Source organism: Puntigrus tetrazona, chromosome 6 (genome assembly GCF_018831695.1).
Source record: "Puntigrus tetrazona isolate hp1 chromosome 6, ASM1883169v1, whole genome shotgun sequence".
In the NCBI taxonomy this organism is placed as follows: Eukaryota; Metazoa; Chordata; class Actinopteri; order Cypriniformes; family Cyprinidae; genus Puntigrus; species Puntigrus tetrazona.
In genome coordinates, this window is record NC_056704.1 from 18,096,865 (window position 1) to 18,116,863 (window position 19,999).

Consider the following 19,999-nt stretch of genomic DNA (forward strand, 5'->3'; position numbering starts at 1 on the left):
ACATGCGGGTTTGGCAAGTTACTTTGCTCTATTGTTTTCTATGGTGATGCAGCTCCTCTGCCGCCGTGAGGGAGGCAGAATGGTAAACTGCTGACCTCAGTATTGCAAGAGAAACAGTGTTTCGCGATGACACGGGACTTTTCTCTCAATACCTCACAACATCACCACAGTACACAGAAGAGACATCTCTTTATCACTTTAATGCCGATTAATGTGATCAGATACAGACCCGTGATCTTAAGAAAAGAAAAAAAATACTGAAAATACAGAAGCAATGTAACACATTCATTCAAGTTGTGCAGTGCTATTGTTTTCAGTTTGACAATGCCAACTTAATCCAGTGCAGTGAGCTGACCTTCCTTTTACTTCACTGGCTTCGAGGGCTTCTTTGTAATATATTCTGTCACAAAGCCCTTTTTAAACACAATGTTTAAAAAATTAGATACAAGACAATGTAGTACTTCGGCCGCAGCACAGTAGTGTTTTTGCACACTATGCAAACTGTCGAACAGTGATAAGGATAGTTTAATGTGCCTCACATTAATACAGAACCCAAGCAGATCAATCTTTATGCTCCGAGCTGCAACCCTTTAGCGGTTCTAGTCAGAAAACACTTAACGTATGCATATTTCCTTCACGTCAGTCTGATCAGGCCAAACTCTTTCTTTATGAGTTAAAAAAAACATCCCACCCTAGAGCTTTATGTGCTATATATTTCTCCTTTGTAATAATATAGGCTAATATTTAGAACTTAATGTAAAAAGTTTATTATAAGAATAATTACAGTAAGTTAGAGGTTTTTGAAAGAAGTCATTTTTTTGATCACCAAAGCTGCATTTATTTAAAATTCAGTAAAAAAACAAAACAAAAACCATACATTTATGATAAGTTAAACATGATCAATTTAATGCATCCTTGCTGAGTAGATGATTAGTAAAAAATGGTAGTGTACTTTTAAATTCACTGCAGTGTGCATTGTAAAAAATGTGTTGTGGCTTCATTCATTATTAAGCTTCAGAGCTGGTCAGTCGTTCATGTTTTTTAGCAATGTTTAGTACTTCTTGTTAAGGACCTCATTGAAAGGTATCTTAATTAGCATTCAGTTTAGCAATTAGTTTTTTTTTAGTTCTCTTGTGAAAGAGTGCCCAATCTTGTTCACAGCGATTTAGTTACCAGTTTAGATCCTTCCCTGTTCAAAGCACACCCGCTTGAACCAGCCAATGAAAGTCAGAGTTCTCTCAAATTACTCACAGGTGTTCAAGAGCATGTTGATCATTCTAATGTACCTCTTTTACTACTGTTAAACCAAGACTAGAAAGCTTAACATTATACTGTAATTCCCATTAACGCCAATCACGGACATATACATTTGCAAATAGAACTTTTAAATAAGCAACATAATCATGATCAGAACTATATTAAACATTACTTCAAAGCTCTCTGGGATACGTGACTTCGATGAAAGAGAACATTTTACATCAAGGTCCCGTGAGGGTTTATTTTTGCAGTGACTGTATGTCATCCCTTACTTACCTAAAGCTGCAGAAGTGGAAGTTTATTTTACTTTCTATGATTTATATTTCTCTTTTATCAGAGCGAGTGCTGCGCTGGTTTAACACCAGAGTCAAACTCAGCTTTTTCTTCAAATGATCAATAAGCCTTAGGCAGCACTGAAGTCCTGCCGTAGCAGCTAATACAGCAGCCGCTCAACCAAAAGAAAATCAGTCGAGTCCAAAGATAAACTGTGGTTAAGCTCGAAAAGAACATCGGATGACAGATTAAGTGAAATGAAAATGATGGGCAGCGCCATCGAATGATACACTATTCAGTTTGATATTTAAAACTGAACGAAGCTCGAATGTTAGAAGACAAATAGAGGGCAGTTGTGGCTTTACCCACCCGTACACATCTTAAGAATCAAGCCCTTGAATTGACATACAATTACCAATAAGCATAAACCTCGCGGAATAAACCTCTTCAGACTATCGAGTTCTCTTATTGTGTTAGTTGACAGCAGAAGGAATACATAGCCCGAGGAAACACCACGGAGTGCAGAAACGGTGGTTTCTGGAGCGAAGAAGATTAATAAAACTGTGGAGAACACTTTCATTTGGACTAGCCAGAGGGCTCCGGGAGAAGAATGAGATGGAAGGAAAATGACAGAACACTAAATACTGGTCTAGAGCTTTACACGAACATGACCTCACCATTTAAAGGGGTGGATTTAGTACTGTTCTAAGGTTTGGAGTCAAAAAACCCCGCTAGGGCTTAATTTATTTAAACAAAACCAGTAACACAGTAATATTGTGAAATTTAATTTAAACTTAGAATTTAATATTAAATTTATCAATTTTTAGTCATGTGATGCAAAGCTTAATTTTTAGCAGCAATTAATTCATCTTCACGGTCAAATTTAATATTTATGTGGACGCAGTGATAATTTTTTTCAAGATCCTTTGATCTCAAAAATCTTTCGTACAATTATGTTTTTTTTTATCCTTTTAGTCAATTTAATGTATCCTTGCTGAATAAAAGTAATAATACTTAATACTTAAAGATCTTACAAAAAAAAAAAAAAAAAAAAAAAAAGATTAATTGTCTGAACATATGAATACTTTTATGCTGAAACTATTTGTCTTTTGCTAAAAAACTGCCAAAATCCAATTCTTGCTTTATTACAGGACGTATTTCATGGTCTTTTGCAAACATAACGAAAGGGTCTGGCACCAAGAAGTAAAAGAAAAATGGATCTGAGGAAAATTTATTCTAAATATTAACATCAGGGTTTGACATTTCTCTTCACACTCTGAAGACAGATGGAAGACCATTTCAGTTGCATAAGCACACTTTCTTTTCAACTCAAGCTTGCCAATTTTAACATTAGCCAAAAAATGGAAACAAATTCAGAAGGAAGAAAGACCAAAGAAACGGAGGAACAGAGAAATAAAAATAGGCAAAAGGAAACGGTCCGGCCAGACATCAGAACAGTCAAACAAACATGATTTGTCAAACCAGAGATCTTAAGTCTTTATTTATTTGCATAAGCATATCGGTAAGAAAGTAGGATAAAGTTTCAGTACGTGGAAAGCCTCTCAATGTGCTCCACATCTTAACACAAACTACTATGTACAGTCTAAAAAGTGAGGTTCCTTTTATGTACAGAAACACTGTTTCAAGGCCCATAAAACCTACTGTAGACGTGCTCTCATGCACTGAATCCGAGTGCAGCAGAAACACTATGGCTGGTTTGAGAGACACAGTGATATTTATCAGTCCAACACAAAAATAGACCAATCACTTGCCAGGGAGAACTTTTTGGCACACTGTACTAAAAATCATCGGCAGATCCTCAACAGAGGAAAACAGAATCTGGCGCTTCCGAGTACCGCCAGAGGACTACAGTAATCTGTGGCAGTGGGTTGGAGATGCTTTTAATGCTTTGCAGATTGTCACCTTTGAACTGATGTCCGAGAACCAAAAGACAGTTTTGCTCTGCTGGTAGACTTGACGTAGTTTCCAGCGGGTCCTCTCTGGTTTTGCCCCCTCACTCCCTGTCGGCACTTTCCTTTAGCCTCGGGCTCAGAGTCACTGAGCTCTGCATCCGGGCAGTAACCGTCGCTCTCCTGGCAGGTTTTGCTGCCCCCTAGGGGCCTCTCATTGGAAAGCGGTTTGGAGAATGAGGATGACTTGCGTGCGTTCTTCTCAAAAGCCCGAAGGTCCTCAGTCCGTACTAAACTGACAGTGGCCTCCTTGAGTGATCGACTAAAATGCTCAAGAGAGGTTTTGTGGAATCCACCTGACTGACTTTTCCCTGAAATCTCATTGCATGTGTCCTTTTCAGTGGGCGTCTGGCAGGAAGTGTCTCTTTGGAGTACGGGTTTGTCCATAATGCCGTTGGGTTTTAATTGGCGTGTTTTCTCTGGATCGGTCTTGCCTTTCCTATTGGACGAATGACCGTGGAGGGCAGCGTGCAGAGCTAAGGGTTTGCCAGATTGCTTCATGACCAATGGGGGAGTCCCGCCGTCTCGTCGAATGTAGATGGAGGCTGGCAGGAGACCATTGGCACGCTCCTCTATCCTTACTCGTCCGAGATGGAGTTGCGGTTTGCCCTGACCGATGCCTCCCTCACCAGCGTCATATACGTTACCGCTGTTATCCGGGCACAGGGGGCCATTTCCAGATTTAGAGTTGGTTTTGCCATTGCCAAGCGACACTTTGGGCATTTTGAGTTTTAGGGTTATCCTAGGAGGGTGAAACAATAGGTTCTCTAAAGACGAGGAAACTGGGAGCCCTGCAAAAAGATGTAGAAATTAGTCAGTTATTCACTGGTAAATGTAAATTCAATTTTAATTATTTGAAAAGGACTTAAAAAAAGAAGAAGAATGTTTTAGTACAGAAAAAATTCAAGAGAAAATGAAGTTACCTGCAGATAACTCTTGGTTGATGAGTTTGACGTGTAGATTGAAGATCTGCTCCTGAGCTTTACTCTGAGACAGCTTGAGTTTCTCTCTCCGACTCACCATATAACACAAGTTCCTCACCTGACAAAATGACACGCACAAAGATCATTATATCAAAAACTCACAACATAACACTAATGGTTCGAGCATGTATTAAACTACCTTTGAAATGTTTGAAATGAATTCTATATAATTTAGTGAATGATGAATCACATCCAAAATAAATGTTTTTACATAAAATATATATATATAAAAAATTATAAATTAAACTGCATAGTAGCTCAACAAATATTATATTTTAAAATGATTTTCTTTAAAAGATTTTTAGAAGAACTACATAATGAAATAATGGGTGTGTGTAAAACTGCATATTTTCAAAAAGTTATGACGTGTTTTTTTTTTAACCTGTTTTCTTTAAATAAAATGTAATGAAAATAAAGAAGTATATGCATAATATAAGGAACATTTGCTCACAGCAAGAAAAAGGCTATTCTGTTGCTGTACAACGAGTTGAACATCTAAACTATGTATAAAGTTATGTCATATGTATAAAGAAAAACATCTCAATGATGACAAAAAGTACCCACCCTCTCCAGGTCCTGCCTCAGATGCATAAACATGCGCATTCGTGTGTGGATACTGTCCTCCTGTGGCTGTAAGAGCAGGTTCTCTTCATCTTCTTTAGGCGGCAGCAGGGCCTTGTTAAAATTGCTTTTCCTCTTCATCTTCCAGTACTGAAAGATAAAATCCAGCAGGTTCATTGGCAGTCCAAGGTCTTGGGCCACTTCCTCAGGATGAACAAGTGTGTAGAACTCCTCCTCCAGCTCCTGAAGCTTCTGCGCCCTCAAGCCTACTTTCTCAGTCTCAGTGGGAGGTTTATGACAGGCCGGACTCAAGCCTACTTCTCCTACTTTGGGTTTGCTATGCTTCAGACAGTAGGATTTGAATTTGACCTCATCGCCTTCGTCCAGGATGGTCTTCATCTCCAGGTTGTGTTCAAAAGCACAAGTGACGTGGAAAGGGATGGTGCAGTTCTTAACCGAACACTGAAAGATGAGACGCAGTGTTTAAAAAAAAAAAAAAAAAAAAAAAAAAACTAAACACAAAACATCAGTCTAGAAGACAATACTAGAGACAATATTTTGATTAGATATTATAGAGGATATGTTTGATATTTAGATATTTGTATTGCAAACAAGACAAATATACTAAAGGGAAGATTTTATTTTGACAGTGAATGCAACATTTGATGCCATGAATTTAAGACTTATATATAATATATACATATATATAAACAATGAACAACTTACAGATTATTAAACTTTATTAAACAACTAAATTATCAGTCACTTGATGGCTACATTTTACAGCAAAAAAAACAAAAAGAACAAAAAAAGAAAAAAGACCACACTCATTCTTTTGAGCTGTACAAATTATTTTTTAAGTTCAACTAAGAAAATTCTTTTAAGCAACATTCATCTAATCAATTTATTTTCAAACTAACATTACAATTAATGATTAATTATTGCAACCCAACCCCTCAGTCGCAATGCTCATGCACTATAAATACCTGTATACAGGCTCCAGTCTTGAGTTTACAGAGACTGCAGATGAGCGACCAGCGACTGGGAGGAATATGAGACACTTTGGTGATGGGTTCCATCCTCTCTGGGCATGCAATGCTCACCTAAAGACAAATGCAAATTTTTATTAGACACCATAAACACAAAAGTCTATTATCTTTCTGATACTCTTAAAACCAACAAATATGCTGGCATGCAAAGGAAAGATCAATTTCCTAATATTATTAATGAAACATCATCAAGAGCATACAACCATAACAATAATGCAGGTGTAATTCCATCCTTATGGCACAAAACTCACCTCTGGTATCCAGAGAGCACAGCTTACATGAGCCCATTTAGTGCCTGCCCGTGTGGCCTTCATTGCACCCCCTCTTTTAGGACACAGAAGGCACTGGGGATTGATGCCAAGCACACACGTCCTGCACAACCAGTTCCCATCTGGCACTTTCACAATGCCATAGCAGGCCTGCAACAGAATATGAGTGTGATGAGTTTGCTATCTTCTAGCTTACCAAAATTACCACAATAAATACAAAAAAATTACTCAAATTTTGATAATTGCTTATATTGTTCTTTCTTTTTCCCATATATATATATAACATCTCTCAATGTTTTTCTTAAATGTATACATGCATGTGTTATAAATATACAGCACATACACGCACAGTTAAAACCCTTACAACATTAATTACTACACTACCATTCAAGATTTTCTCATCAAGGCTGCATCTATGCCAAAAATGTATACAAAAACCAGTAATATTACAATTTTGGAAACATTTTAAATTGTAAAATGTTAAAAAGCACAATGTCTTCGCTGTCATTTCTGCATTTAATGCATCCTTGCTAAATATAAGCATTACTTTCTTTAAACAAAGCATAAAGATCAAAAATCTCAGCAATACATGTAGGATAGTTAAAACCAAAAAACCTCACCTGGTGCACACAAATGTTACACTTGTCGCAAAAGACCATGTCGTTGCCCTCCTCGCTGTCAGGTGAGCGACATACATCACAGATGACGTCCTCATCGTACTCTATTCCCAACCCTTCCTCAGTCTCGATGGCGTGGTTCATGTTGTCATGGCACTGTCTCTCCAGTGCCTCCATCACCCGCTCCATCGTCAGCTCATCCACCGGCCCGTCACCTGAGCATAACATACAAAATCTACTTCATCCCCTAAAGCACATCATGAGACCAGCTCTTACAGTGAAGCATTTCTTCTCGCTTACCCATCACCCCAAGTTCTGCATTGAGCTGCTGAAGCCAGTACAGATCCATATCGTCCAGGTCGTATCTACACATAGCCTCCGCTAGCTCCTTAATGTTAACGTAACCCGTTTCTGTAGAGTCCTGGCTCCAGCATTGAATATATTTCCTTGGCTTACTGAAGAGGACCTCTTTTGGCTTCTCTGCTATTATCCTACACAAAAAAATCCTAACTTGAGTAACATGCAAGATGGTACATGTCCAAAAACCTGTTTTTATTCAAAGGGACATACCTCACAGAGGGCTGAGGGATAGTGTCTGGACTAGCGAGTACTTGTACACCCTTTTCCCATTCCTGCTTCCAAGTGTCCGCCAACAGGTAATAATCGTCATGAGAAATATGGTGAGAGTCTGGAAGCTTCATGGCACTGATCAAGTCTTTTCTGAACACCTATAAAAGGAAGAAATAAACTTAATGAGTGATGAAACCAATTATATTGTAGTAAAAACCAGCAGATGTTTTCTATTGCGTTTACCTCTGCTGGTTTCTTCTGAGCAGAGGCGGGGGTGCCTGGTTTGCTTCCATACTTGTTAGAGGAAAAGGATGTCGAGGGACCTTTATGATACAATGACAGAGCGGGCCAAGAATAAACATATTGTACATGGCTTTGTATGAATCTTATATGTAGATTCATTTTACTTACTCTCATTGTCTGAACTGTCACTGCTGCTTGAAGTCCTGAGGCGTTTCATCCTGACGTATCCTGCAGACAAAGACAGAGAAGCACAGCTTTAATACATCCACAACTCAACTGTGTTCCACTTAAACAATTTAGGTACAATACTTTTACCAACACCGAGACAACAGAGCTGTTTTCACATAACAGAAGAAACAAATCTTAGAAGGCACTGTTTCCAAGTACTAGTAGCTAAATAAAATGTAGTTTGCTAAACAGTGTTGGTTAATGCTAGTAAGTTAGTAAGTTCACCTGGGCTTATACTACACCCGGGTAGTTCAAATATTTGGGGGGAGCGGGTTGGGGTTGTTCAAATGTATTAATGGCTTATGGCTACATTAATTTGATCAAAACATGGTAAAAACAAAAATAATAATAATAAAAAAAAAAAACTGTAAAATTGTGAAATATTATTCATAAAACTAATTAATTGAATATGTATTAAACCCATTTTCTATTTTATTACATGTTTAAAAACTATTTATACAAATATATACATTTAAACAAAAAATTATATATATATATATATATATATATATATATATATATATAGTGGAAAACACATTTCTCCAGTCTTCAGCATTACATGATCCTTCAGATATTAAATGTACCCTTATGACTGGTTTTGTGGTCCAGGGGCACGCGTAAGATTATTACAAGTTTATATTGCATAGCATTATGCAGCATTATGAATTTGATGAGTTTTAACATGTTCAAAGGTAAATTAAAGTACCAAACATGGCACATGCATATGGTAATCATTCAGTACCCTGAAATAGATGTTATTACCACAGAGGGCAGCTTTAACGGATTTCCTTTCACCGAGCAGTTTTTCACTCACCATAAATTCAAAAAGCATGCTACTGTTTTCCTCCACTATGCTTCCTCTGCCTCTCGCTCATGCCTGAAAACAAAGAACAAGACTTGAGAAGTGAACACAAACTCTTCACAATCTAAATGAAAATGTGTGCCGGTAAAAGAGGCGGCAGAGAGTGAGAGTACTGATAGACAGCCAGCAAAGCAAAGCCTGCACTGTGATTTATTACGCTCCAATACCTGACCGAGAGGCCTCCTTAAATAAATATTAACCAAGCTCACTAGGAGCAATTGCAGCCAAAGCACACATATGAAACTATGTACAGACACATCTTAAAAAAGGACAACTTATAAGCAAGGCAAATTGTCACAAGTGAGGATATTTCTGTTTAGATTAGTTCACTCGCTGAGTTTAACCATAAACAGAGAATGGGTAATGTAGGCATGAAGGATTCATGATTTCTATTGCATATACTATTTTTTTTAACAGTTTGGGGGTCAATGACTTGTTTTTGAGTTTAAAAATTAATAATAAAAAAGAAGCATGCATTTAATCTAAAGAGACAGTATAATAAGAATAAGCAATGAGCATCCTTGAGCAATTTTACAATTTCCATTTACAAAAACTGGATGTCTGCGAAGACATCCATTGGACTGAATTACGTTTGAGAAGCAGTTGATTTTGTCCAAACACTTCACTTGTATGATCATTTATCATCAAACTGGTACAGATTACTAGTACCGTACAAAACAGGTATTTTATAAACGAGAAACTCTATAATTTAAGTTTTAGACTCCACGCTCATTATGACTGCTGCACAGTGCAAGGGCTCCAGATTAAACAGAAAAAGCATTCAGCGTGCCTCTTCACTGCTCCATGAAGTACTTTTGACGTGGATCTAAAGCCACATTTGTGACAGTAACAGACTGCCTTTCAAACCCACAGAGGAACATCTGCTTCTGACGCACACACTCTCCCATTCACACAGCGTGAATGTTTTAAAAAGGAAGCAATAATGAGGCTGAAAAGGTTGGTGTGACTTGCTCAACACATTTTTAATTAGGAGTTGGGCAGTATCTATCATAACATTAAAAATTAGTATTGTAGTGTCACGGAAAAGTTGCGCCAAATCCCATTGTGTGATCGACTCCGGCCAGTAAATAAGATTTTAAAAAGACCAATTAAAACGTAACAGGAGGTTTTTCTCAAATACGCAAGGTACAAATCAGTTCAAACGGGAGTCTATCTGATCTGGGTGACCTTGCTTTGTGGTACAAAATGGCAAGACAAAATGACACAGTCCTAAAACCAACCCCCACTCCTACTGCGCCATGATAAAGCACAATGCTCTGCCCAGACAGACCACCCCACACCCCAACACTAACAGATCAGCGACCCCCACACCCACCTCACACCGGCCTAACGTGCCAACAACCCGTCCCATTTACTGGCTCTATTACAATTAAACTGCAGTAATCACCTTTGAAACTAATTTGTCTCTCCTATTATGTTGAACTGACCATTAAGAACTACACAGAATAAAGTAGTGATATTTTCCTAGTGAACAAATCATTTAGAAGATGCTGCTGTTGACTTTTATTTTGCCCCGATTCCCCGCTTTCAAAGACTGACTGCACTGAGCGCAGACAGAAATAATCTCTTTTATGCCGAGCAGCTTTCTCTTGGTCAACAGAGTGAATCCAGATGACTCTCCTGAATCTGTTTTAAAACGAGCGTGGAGAAATCATTCACTTGAATCATATGAAAAAAAAAAACAGAATTTCACTCACGTATATTTGCTGAACAACAGTACATGTGACACCTTTAGTGTGCGGAGAGCATTTCGATGAATCTAAATAACCCTTTTACCTGCTGAACCACGTATACTAATTCATTTGTGAAGGTGAAAGATAATGAACCTTAATTTAAGCTATTTGTTTTTGTCTAACTTGTAAAAAAAAACCAACAAAAAAACAGTCGAACTTAAATATTAAGAAGAAAACATTTGTTGTATTATGCATGACACCTACATAAATGTTAAAAAAACGGTTGCATGAACAAATCTTTTAGTGAAATGCCTCAAAAGACTCGATTCACTGAATGTAAATTCCTTTCACTGCACACTGGCCTGGCGTACTAGCAAACCTTAATAAAAGAGCAATATAACTGACCTATGCAAAGTTAAACAAACCCCAATATTTGTTTATAAGTATCTTAATTAACTACCGTTTATTCCATGGAGTCAAAATAACCGTAAACCAAAAGCATGCAGATTAAAGCCAGCGGCCAGGGATTTCGCGGGAAGCAGTGAGGAGGGGGGGAAACGGAAGCTCGAGGAGGGCATTCCCGCATTCCAACAGCAGCACTTCCGCTCCAAACTTTGTTACACTGTGCTAGCACCGCTTCAGAATTAAAACTATTCACACGGGTTTATCTCATTTATGCATTTGCTTTAAACACATCGCACGCCATTCATATAAACGTGCGTCCTGTCGGTTTAATCATTCATCGCGCTAATGATAATTTAGCATTAGTGTTCTTCATCGAACGAGGACGATTTCACTAAACAAAGTTGTTACACGGTTTTCATTCATAACACGCAACACGAGCCACAAAATCCCGCGAATAAATATCGACGCGTAATTACGCAACAGCCCGGCGCCCATTCACCAAATGCACATCGCCACTTTGTAAAGCTAAAGCATGATGCAACGATAAGAAACGTTTACCGAGTCCTTGTGTTGTCATGACCGCTTCCCACTCGAGTTATTATCCCCGTGCTGAGCGAACAGATCGACTCCGCGAGTTCGCACAGCTTAATAAAGAACGGAGAGGTAAACACAGCGGCGCTTCACTGTAAAGTCTCACCGACCAGCACCGCCGGGGCCGCGCGTGCATGCTGGTGTCCTCCATTGCTGCACGCGCGAGCGTTTCTGACGGCCTTGGCGCCAAACTCGAGCCGCCCAACATGACGAACCCTCTCCGGTCGCTACAATGCGTTCTCCTGCTACAGTAACACTTCCTGTGGCTGCGCAACAACGCTCTGTGCGAAGATCGCAAACTTTGACGCGAGGATAACGATATCGCCGCTGCCAATATTGTCACGGTTGTCTAAACGCGAACGTAAATCCTGCTCGTAAAGGAGCTGTGGGAAGCAGGCCTGGATAACTGGCACACTGAGCCCCGTGTGAAGACACGAGCAGTATTGTTCGCGCTGCACCCTTACCTCTCATCCAAAAAGCCAGCGTTTCTGGACGATCGCGCGCAGCGACAGACTCCGCGAGGCCGTATGCGAGCCGGCCGTCTAGAGATGCGACAAATATTCGTATTTTCGTTGTTTTTTTCTTTTCTGTCCCACTGTCAATATCCCAAAAGCAGAAATCACCCTCTCACCACGACACAACAGCTCTATTGTACTACCCGACCGCTGGGTCCTAAACTCCGCCCAGTTCAAGGCCCCGCTGAGCGCTGTGGAAACTGGGCTCTTTAGCGTATTTCTTTTCAGGGGCAGTTAAATATCCTTTAGTTGCCACTATGGAGGGCTGTGATGCTAATTATTACGGGTTTTAGTATATGGGTCACTCTACAGAATTAGAGCAAACTGATCTCCTACAACCAAAAACACTGAAGTAATAAAATCTTAGATGTTTACCAAGATCCTTCTATTATTTATTGAATAATAGAATATTGAATATATATTGAAACTTTAAAATATTAGTAACATTTATAATATTAATAAGCTTAATATAACGTTATCGTTTATTGGGCGCTTTTATTTGGGATGTGGCTGTCCCGAACCCTAATCCCTAAATTGTAATGAATGAAAATTATGTTGAAATGATTTTTGCATTTTTCCCCATATTTGTGCCTTTTGGATTCTCAGTTTTATCCTTTTTTTTTGTAAATTACGAAACTTTGTGTAAAAAAAGCGTTCCGCATTTTCATGTCACCACAAATGTTTCAGTCCTTCGGCTGAGACTGACTTTAATCACACCTCTACATTTCTGTTACATTTCTGGTTCATACAAATCTTTATCTCAGTCCCTCTCACAGCTACATGGCGAGTAGATGGGTTTTATCATTTTGAGGTTAATGTATTCAAAATCATCATTACAGAAGACCATTCTTCCGCAACTAAACACTTTTTATTTAAAATATCTGTTTTTATTTGTGTACCACTGCTTATAACTGTGCTAGCTAACCATGTGCTGATTAGCATCTTTGAGCTAGGTTCAGAAGTATCTAAAACGGTCATTTGGTGGAGTTTTGGTAATGACATCTTTGGTTTTTTTTTTTTTATCCTAATAAACTGTCACTACCAAAACAGTCATGGCTGAAACATGTCATCATTATTGTTTAAGTAGTGACAAAAGGGAACACATAATTTAAGGGACATAAATAATTTTAATACAGCTATGCAATTTTTAGTTTTAGTATGCAGGTTAAAATTCTGTAACCGAAAATGTTCAGTCACTACCAGAACATGGGCTGTTTTGTTAAAAGTAATGTATTTTGAGTAATGTATTTTATTACAAATTAAGATGTTAAGATTTATTTATTTTTTGGTTTGTGGTTGAATGAATATTTAAACCAATGAATCATTAACTTTGAAATCATGGTCAACACTTTGCCAAATATTCCAAAACTTTCAGAAAAATAACTAAAACCGTGTACATCGGCTATCATATCATTTGCATACAAACAATGTTTTTTTTGTCAAGACCTTTCCAACTCTTACTTTGCATCAATTCTGCAGAATGGCCCATAAATAGTATTTGTAGTACGCAACAGAATTATCGCACATGTGAACCATGTGAATGTGCCAAAATAATGAAATATGATCATTTATATATAGGTAAAAAATATAGTAAAAAAAATACAGATTCGATTCGTTTACTCATCAGAGAATCCAGAAAAAAGTACAATGCTTATTTGTGCACATACATAAGATAAGGTCTGTGACAAAGGTCATACGACGACAAATTACAATTTTAATTGCAAGAATTACAAATTCTTTAGGGACATATTTTTGAGTTTGACAAATCAGACAGCCACTGTAGTTCTTATTTAATAACTAGTGTAATTTATATTGTAGACCAAAACAATTAAGTCTGAGTAATCCTCACCACATAATAAGCCAAATTAACCTTCCGGGGTTGGCCTTTAAACTGTTGTCATGTTTCTGACATTATGTAACTCTACATAACCAGATTTTTACTGAATTTACAGATTTACTGAACTAACAAAACCAGTTTGCACCAGTTGATATTAGTCTTAATACATTAGTGTAATAAGATGCAGACCTGTGTTTGTGTCTGTTTGTAGATAAAAAGAAATGACGCTTAACTTTTGACTAAAATGAATGTATTGACAAATCACAGCTTATATTCAACTCTACAAAATTGTCTCGTACAAATAAGAACCATTTAGAAATAAAAAAAAAAGTACACTGTGATTCTCTCAAAATGTACAAACTTTTTTTGGTCACAGGAAATTTGTGCTTGCTAAAATGTTGCTACAAAAATAGAGCAGTGTAAAAGAGACAACTAAAGCTCCTTTTAGTAGTACATTCAACGTATCAGATGGAACTTTTACATTCTTATTAGAACAGTGTTCATTTATAAACTTATATTGAGGACTAATGTTACTGGTTTACAATAAAAAAAATACTGAAAAAAGTAAAAAATACAATTGAGACGAGTCAAAAGCCATGCTAACAAGAAAAGAAACAAAACACATGGCTATAAAGTAAATATATATTTCTGTGTAATAAAAAACCTGACTTAACAATTCACGTTTTCTGGCATTTGACAAATATTGATTACATCTATTATTATACACAAACTAAACAACTATACAATATGTAATGAAAACATGTATACAAGCAAAGGAGAATAAAACAACTTCCAGCTATACATTTAGGGAAAAAAACAATTCAATAAATATCTATATAATCAAATTCATTATTTTCAGCATAAGTGATAAATTGTCCACAGCAATGTTTGATTAGACTAAAGTCCCAGTGATTTTGTTCTTTATCTAAAGGCACTTGCCTTCACGACTGGTTCCGATTGGTTCCAAATACCCTACCTGACTAAATGCCTCTTTCATTGGCATGAAAATATAAAATTGTTTAGATCACAGAGTAAATCTGTCTCTTAAAATAGTGGTTATAAACCCCTAGAAGAGTTAAGATATCAGTGGCTTCGCATATGTAATTTCAATTCGCTAAATGAGCCAAACAAATATGAACCCACATTAATTTGAGGTGCTCCTCTGCGCCAGTTTCACAGTCCCATCTGCATGTCAGCAAAGTTGAAAAAGTTGTCAACATCACGCGAGGATGTATTTTTGCTCTCAGAAACAAACAGCTGCAGGAAAAGCAGCAGACAACATGAAAAGAGTTAAACGGCCAGAGCAAATCCTCAGGAGATTCGAGAAGTAATGGCTGCTTCTTATATTTACCTTGGTCCCATTGAACACTTCACCGGCAATGGATTGACACGCCTCCACCACTCCATCTCCATTCAGCTCCAGAGCTACCACTGGACCTACAGGAACCCAGATCGGTTAGAAGAGACATAAATATTTGCACCTTTTTTTATAACATTCTGTATGAGGATCCTGTTTGGTGTAACAAAATGTATTACAGCACCTTTGGTGATCCATTCAGTGAGGCTTTCTGCGTTACTCTGGAACACTCGGTTCACATCCTCAGGGCGCATGGACACCTCTTTGGTCTGAATGAGGACAAAGCCTTTGGCGCTCGCCTGCATTTAGGTGGATACAAAAAATTCTGTCACAAAATGAAAAGTTTTTGCAAATACGCTTAATTATACATTGGTCAACAGACTGGAATTGACGCGTTTTTAAATCGAGAACCATAAAAACAAAAAAGTATCGCAACTATAAAATCATTGAGTTCTTCTTAGAAGTCAGTATCAAAAAGGTGACGTAAGATACTTTCTTTGCTATGATATTGAGGTTTCATGTTTTACCGTTTTAAAATGTTTTTTAATAATAGGTTGCCATCTAAATAAAATGCAGGAATAAATACTAAATCAGTGGTTCTTTCAGGTACAAAAAGGTTTTAACAAAAGTCCTAACAAGAAGCCGCAGAGTGAATTCTTTTTGAACTGGATTTGTTAACATCTGAAGCTATTAAAGTACACGACAGAACCCTTCCTTTTTATCCCATCCTGTTTTTAAAAAACAAAATAGTAGAACAAAATTAAACAACCTAACATATTAATCAACCTAAGATATTTTCAGACAGTCAGTGGAAATAATATAGAGCCTTTTTTGTAATCAAAAGGTTAATCTTAATCTCTAGCGGAATAAAATAGATGTTACAAATTTAAGTGAAGTAGGAAATAGTACACATCCCCTTTTCTATTTTTATAGGTCGAGTGACTTGAAGAAAACTGATTTCATTTCCTAATTAACATTTTTTAAGACTTGCTGTGAATACCATTTTTCAGTTGGCGCTACAGTGAGTAACAAACACACAACTTTTCCTTAGAAAAGCAACACTAGGAAACGGTGACTCGTTCTGATTAATCTCATTCTGAGAAACCTTGTAACATTCTGAGAAGCTTGTAACACTCTAGTTTCAAAGATGAACAAAAATGCTACACAATTTTGAATCACCCACCGTCACAACCTTGAAGGACAAATCAGAAGAGCTCTAACCTCATCAATAAGCTTGCGTGCGTTAGCAGTGGTGTAGTCTCCAGCGAAGAAGACAAACAGGCAGGACTCTTCGCTCTCGGTACGACGCGCCCCTTTGGTCAGGGGCACTATGCTCCGACTTGCTTCAGCAGAGATTCTCACGGACTTGAATTCTGACTCGGGATCTGGTAGAGGCACACACTCCTGGACAACAGCATTTTCCGGTAGGAGACTCCAATTGGTTTCTCCAGAGATGGGTGTGAAGTCATGAATATTGCTCCAGTTGTTATTAAATATGCTGAGGCCGGCATCTTTAAAGTGGAAAGCCAGCTCGGGGTAGTAGTACTGGTAGCAGCCAAACTTCATGCCCGTTGAAGACTCGATGATGGGCTGGGTGGCGCAGCACAAAAAGATGTCCATTTTCTTGCAGTCCCTGGTGCGGAACTGCTGGCAGGCCACCACACACTTGATATCTTTGCAGTCTCTGAAGAACACGCTGCCTTTGACCGGACCTAACACAATACGGCAGTTCACGCAGTCATCAATGGTAATAGTCGCCGAATGGTCGAATACGTAGATGTTACAGTTCTCACAATCCTGAATGACAAACTGCTGGCCATTGAGTTTGCCTGGTAACCGGCCCACTGTCTCATTCTTGAGGCCCATCAGCATGAAGTCTTTCGGGTCAACCTGCAAAACAAATGGGCAAGCCTGTTAATAAATGAAGAACTTATAAGAGCAATAAAACCATTATCAGCTATCTTTGCTCTCTGGTACCCGTCACACGCTTGCAACAGGACGTTCCTTCAAAATGTGTGCAGTGTGCTTTTGTCAAAAGAAAACAATAATTAATTCTGCCGTAGTTAACTATACTTGAGAACAAACCCTAAGTATTAACACTATAAAGTATCATATTTGATACAATAATTTCTAAGGCCTCTAAATTATCAGCATGATCAAAACTTAAAAAAACCTATTGTTATATACACAATATTCTTGATAGTATTGATAGTCCATGCTGTTTAACAAGTAAAAAATATAATTTCTTAGATATACTTTTGAATTCTCTACCTTCAGGTGTGGTACATACGTTTTTGCATTAACAGTTTTAACGATTTGTATAATGAAACATGAGAATAGCTTTTGTTTCAAGATTAACATTTAAGGGACTGCAGCAACTCATGTTTACTTGATTATTAATACAACAAATTTAGTTTGTTGCATGCAAGTATCAAATGGCTTCTGGGGAACATTTTGTTTATCTCACAATCATCATTGTACTGCAATAACAACAACTGTGCCCAACTGCATAACTTTGCTTTATTGTATTATATTATATAAACCATAAATGCCTGATGCATCAAACATAATGCAAAACATAAAACATATCTGCAACACTTTTCCTTATGTTATATAGTCGATGAATCTATATAATCTAGATCTATGATTTAATCTAAATCTATAATTTATGTCAGGCATTACACGGTTACACTTCAACAGGAAACTCATCCTGGATCATGCGGCATGTTGCAAATAAAATTCCATACGCAGACGAAAAAACTGAAAATGGAAAAAAACAACACAGATTTAAACAGAAGGAGGCACCTGTTCTGTATCTGGGTACAGACAGTTATAGAAGTAAAGAGCTCTTTTGACTCAACCACCTAACAACCACTTAAAACCCCCGAAACAATCACACAGCAACACCCTGGCAACTCTCTTACAAATCTAATGAATGAAATAGAAGTAGAAACAAATATTTTCTGTATTGGGATATATATCAGAGAATAGATTACAGGAAAAAGTAAGGCAGGGGGCTTCTTCTATGCATTCTATGTCATTCTAATAAACTCTACATCATGCATTTAAAAACAATATAGCAATACATTTTTACTGTAAGACAAAAATCACAGATCCAGCTACAGAAAACTCCCCAAGGAACAGATTGTTTAAAAAAACCCACACCAGCAGGTTTGCTACATACTATCTATGACTGCTTTGGTGGTCCAGAGTCACAAATGTATCTTGTGGGGCCAACTGGAAGTTTGCTGAGGCCCTCTAGTGGGCCTTGACCCCTGGCTGAGAACTACTAGTCTAATCTATTAGATCAGAAACTGCCTTTGACAGACCAAAAGAGAAAACGCAAACTGACTTCCCTCGCGGAAATTTATCGCCTTTCAATCTGCGTCGACCGGGGCAATGCTTCAACATAAAAGATTGAAACTTCCGGACGCTTAAATGCTGTCAATAGTAATAGTTTTGCGGTCGGAGGGGCAGACAGACACTCCCATCCTTATTACTCACTTTCTTCCTCCCTCTGATACGGTGTCATACACGTTGATGGCGACACCACTTATGTGCTAATCCTTAACACAGCGTTATCTGGACAAGCGCCAGGCAAGCAAGTTACGTGCCCTGACTTTAAGCCGATAATAAGCTCTGTCTATAATTTACCGTAGCGTTTGAAAACCTATAACCGCAAACACAGACGCTCGTGTATCGATGGCCCGTCGAAAACACTCAAAACACTTCACGACAGGGGCCAAACCCATCGCTAGCGTGTTGCGAACTGCATAAAACGGGCTTAACAATGCGTATTGAGCTAACGCACTTAATAGCTATTTGGAGTTCATTCCGTATCGTTTCTAAAGCATGTACGCAACATTATATACCGCGCAGCGCAATGTAGTGCACAAAAAAAAGCTCGTACCTTTTCTCGTTTGTCCCAGCTGTATTGCTTGGGAGCCTCCTGGTTGCTGTTGCTGCCCAGCGCAGTGTTGTTGATTTCTGGGAGGTCATTGCCCGCAGCGCTGTCGTCCCCATCGGGCAAAGCTGAGTCTTTCTTAGGAGATTTTCTCCTCGATTTTTTGGAGAAGAAACACCCCATTTATGGACGATAAGTCGTGCGATGTGTCAGCGCGCCCCTCCTGTTGCAAATGCCACGCGTTTCTGAAATAGTCTCGATCAGCCGCAGCAGCGCCGCTTCTCTCTCGCCCTCCCCAGAAAGTAATCAAGAACACGCAACCTGCGCGCTTCCCGTTTCCTTGACCCTCCAGTCAGCCAATCGCTACAGAGCACCGCGTTACTAGGGAACAGCGAATCAAAGCTGAGCCGTATCTGCGAAGTCCGTCGAAACAAGGGGTGGGGGACGTTGCTAATATTTGACCCCTGCCATATGCAAATAAAGCTTTTTTGTCCGTGCGTTGTGTAAACTCGTCTTGGCATATGAATGATTAATGTAAATCATAAAATGTGTGTGTATCACCATGTCTCATTATTGGTGTGAGACGACGCCGTTTTGTATAAGATATTTTGCTTTTACTGGGGACCTTTAACATACAGCAATTCATTGACAACATGTTCATCAAATGCGTCAGTTTGTGCTTCTGAATAAATAACAAAAGTGCAAAAACGTACATACATTCTAAACATTTTAACGTATTGCTGTGGTTTAAGCAGTAAGAGGCAATATGTAAGAGTAACTGTATATTACATAAATAGCACTTATTTCAGACAAA

The 19,999-nt window shown here is 38.3% G+C and overlaps 2 protein-coding genes across 3 annotated transcripts; both read right to left on the reverse strand.

Moving 5' to 3' along the window:
- Positions 1 to 2,999: 2,999 nt before the first annotated feature.
- Positions 3,000 to 12,251, reverse strand: jade3 (jade family PHD finger 3). Of its 2 annotated transcripts, none has more exons than XM_043242524.1 (12): positions 12,037 to 12,251; positions 8,835 to 8,897; positions 7,961 to 8,020; positions 7,793 to 7,872; positions 7,550 to 7,707; positions 7,280 to 7,470; positions 6,983 to 7,194; positions 6,345 to 6,512; positions 6,031 to 6,147; positions 5,048 to 5,506; positions 4,424 to 4,541; positions 3,000 to 4,291 (listed from the first exon to the last, which is right to left on the reverse strand). In XM_043242524.1, the coding sequence occupies exons 3-12, from the start codon at positions 8,007 to 8,009 to the stop codon at positions 3,450 to 3,452; spliced, it is 2,394 nt and encodes a 797-aa protein (XP_043098459.1). In that variant the 5' UTR covers positions 8,010 to 8,020; positions 8,835 to 8,897; positions 12,037 to 12,251; the 3' UTR covers positions 3,000 to 3,449. The 2 variants fall into 2 exon arrangements, with proteins under 2 accessions (XP_043098459.1, XP_043098460.1); XM_043242525.1 differs by lacking the exon at positions 12,037 to 12,251 and adding an exon at positions 11,540 to 11,977.
- Positions 12,252 to 13,781: 1,530 nt separating this feature from the next.
- rp2 (RP2 activator of ARL3 GTPase) lies at positions 13,782 to 19,513 on the reverse strand. The gene is made up of 5 exons (XM_043242642.1): positions 19,192 to 19,513; positions 16,503 to 17,171; positions 15,466 to 15,580; positions 15,276 to 15,361; positions 13,782 to 15,181 (listed from the first exon to the last, which is right to left on the reverse strand). The coding sequence occupies exons 1-5, from the start codon at positions 19,366 to 19,368 to the stop codon at positions 15,098 to 15,100; spliced, it is 1,131 nt and encodes a 376-aa protein (XP_043098577.1). The 5' UTR covers positions 19,369 to 19,513; the 3' UTR covers positions 13,782 to 15,097.
- Between the last annotated feature and the right edge of the window lie 486 nt (positions 19,514 to 19,999).

Coding starts and splice junctions, on each gene's coding strand:
- rp2 (XM_043242642.1), bottom strand. CDS start 19,368: ATGGGGTGTTTCTTCTCCAAAAAATCGAGGAGAAAATCTCCTAAGAAA. Junction 15,581..16,502: donor CACGCAAGCTTATTGATGAG/GTTAGAGCTCTT, acceptor ACCTAAATGCAG/GCGAGCGCCAAAGGCTTTGT. Junction 15,182..15,275: donor AAGTGTTCAATGGGACCAAG/GTAAATATAAGA, acceptor CTTTTCCTGCAG/CTGTTTGTTTCTGAGAGCAA.
- jade3 (XM_043242524.1), bottom strand. CDS start 8,009: ATGAAACGCCTCAGGACTTCAAGCAGCAGTGACAGTTCAGACAATGAG. Junction 7,708..7,792: donor CTCAGAAGAAACCAGCAGAG/GTAAACGCAATA, acceptor TTCCTTTTATAG/GTGTTCAGAAAAGACTTGAT. Junction 5,507..6,030: donor AGACTGGAGCCTGTATACAG/GTATTTATAGTG, acceptor CTCATCTTTCAG/TGTTCGGTTAAGAACTGCAC.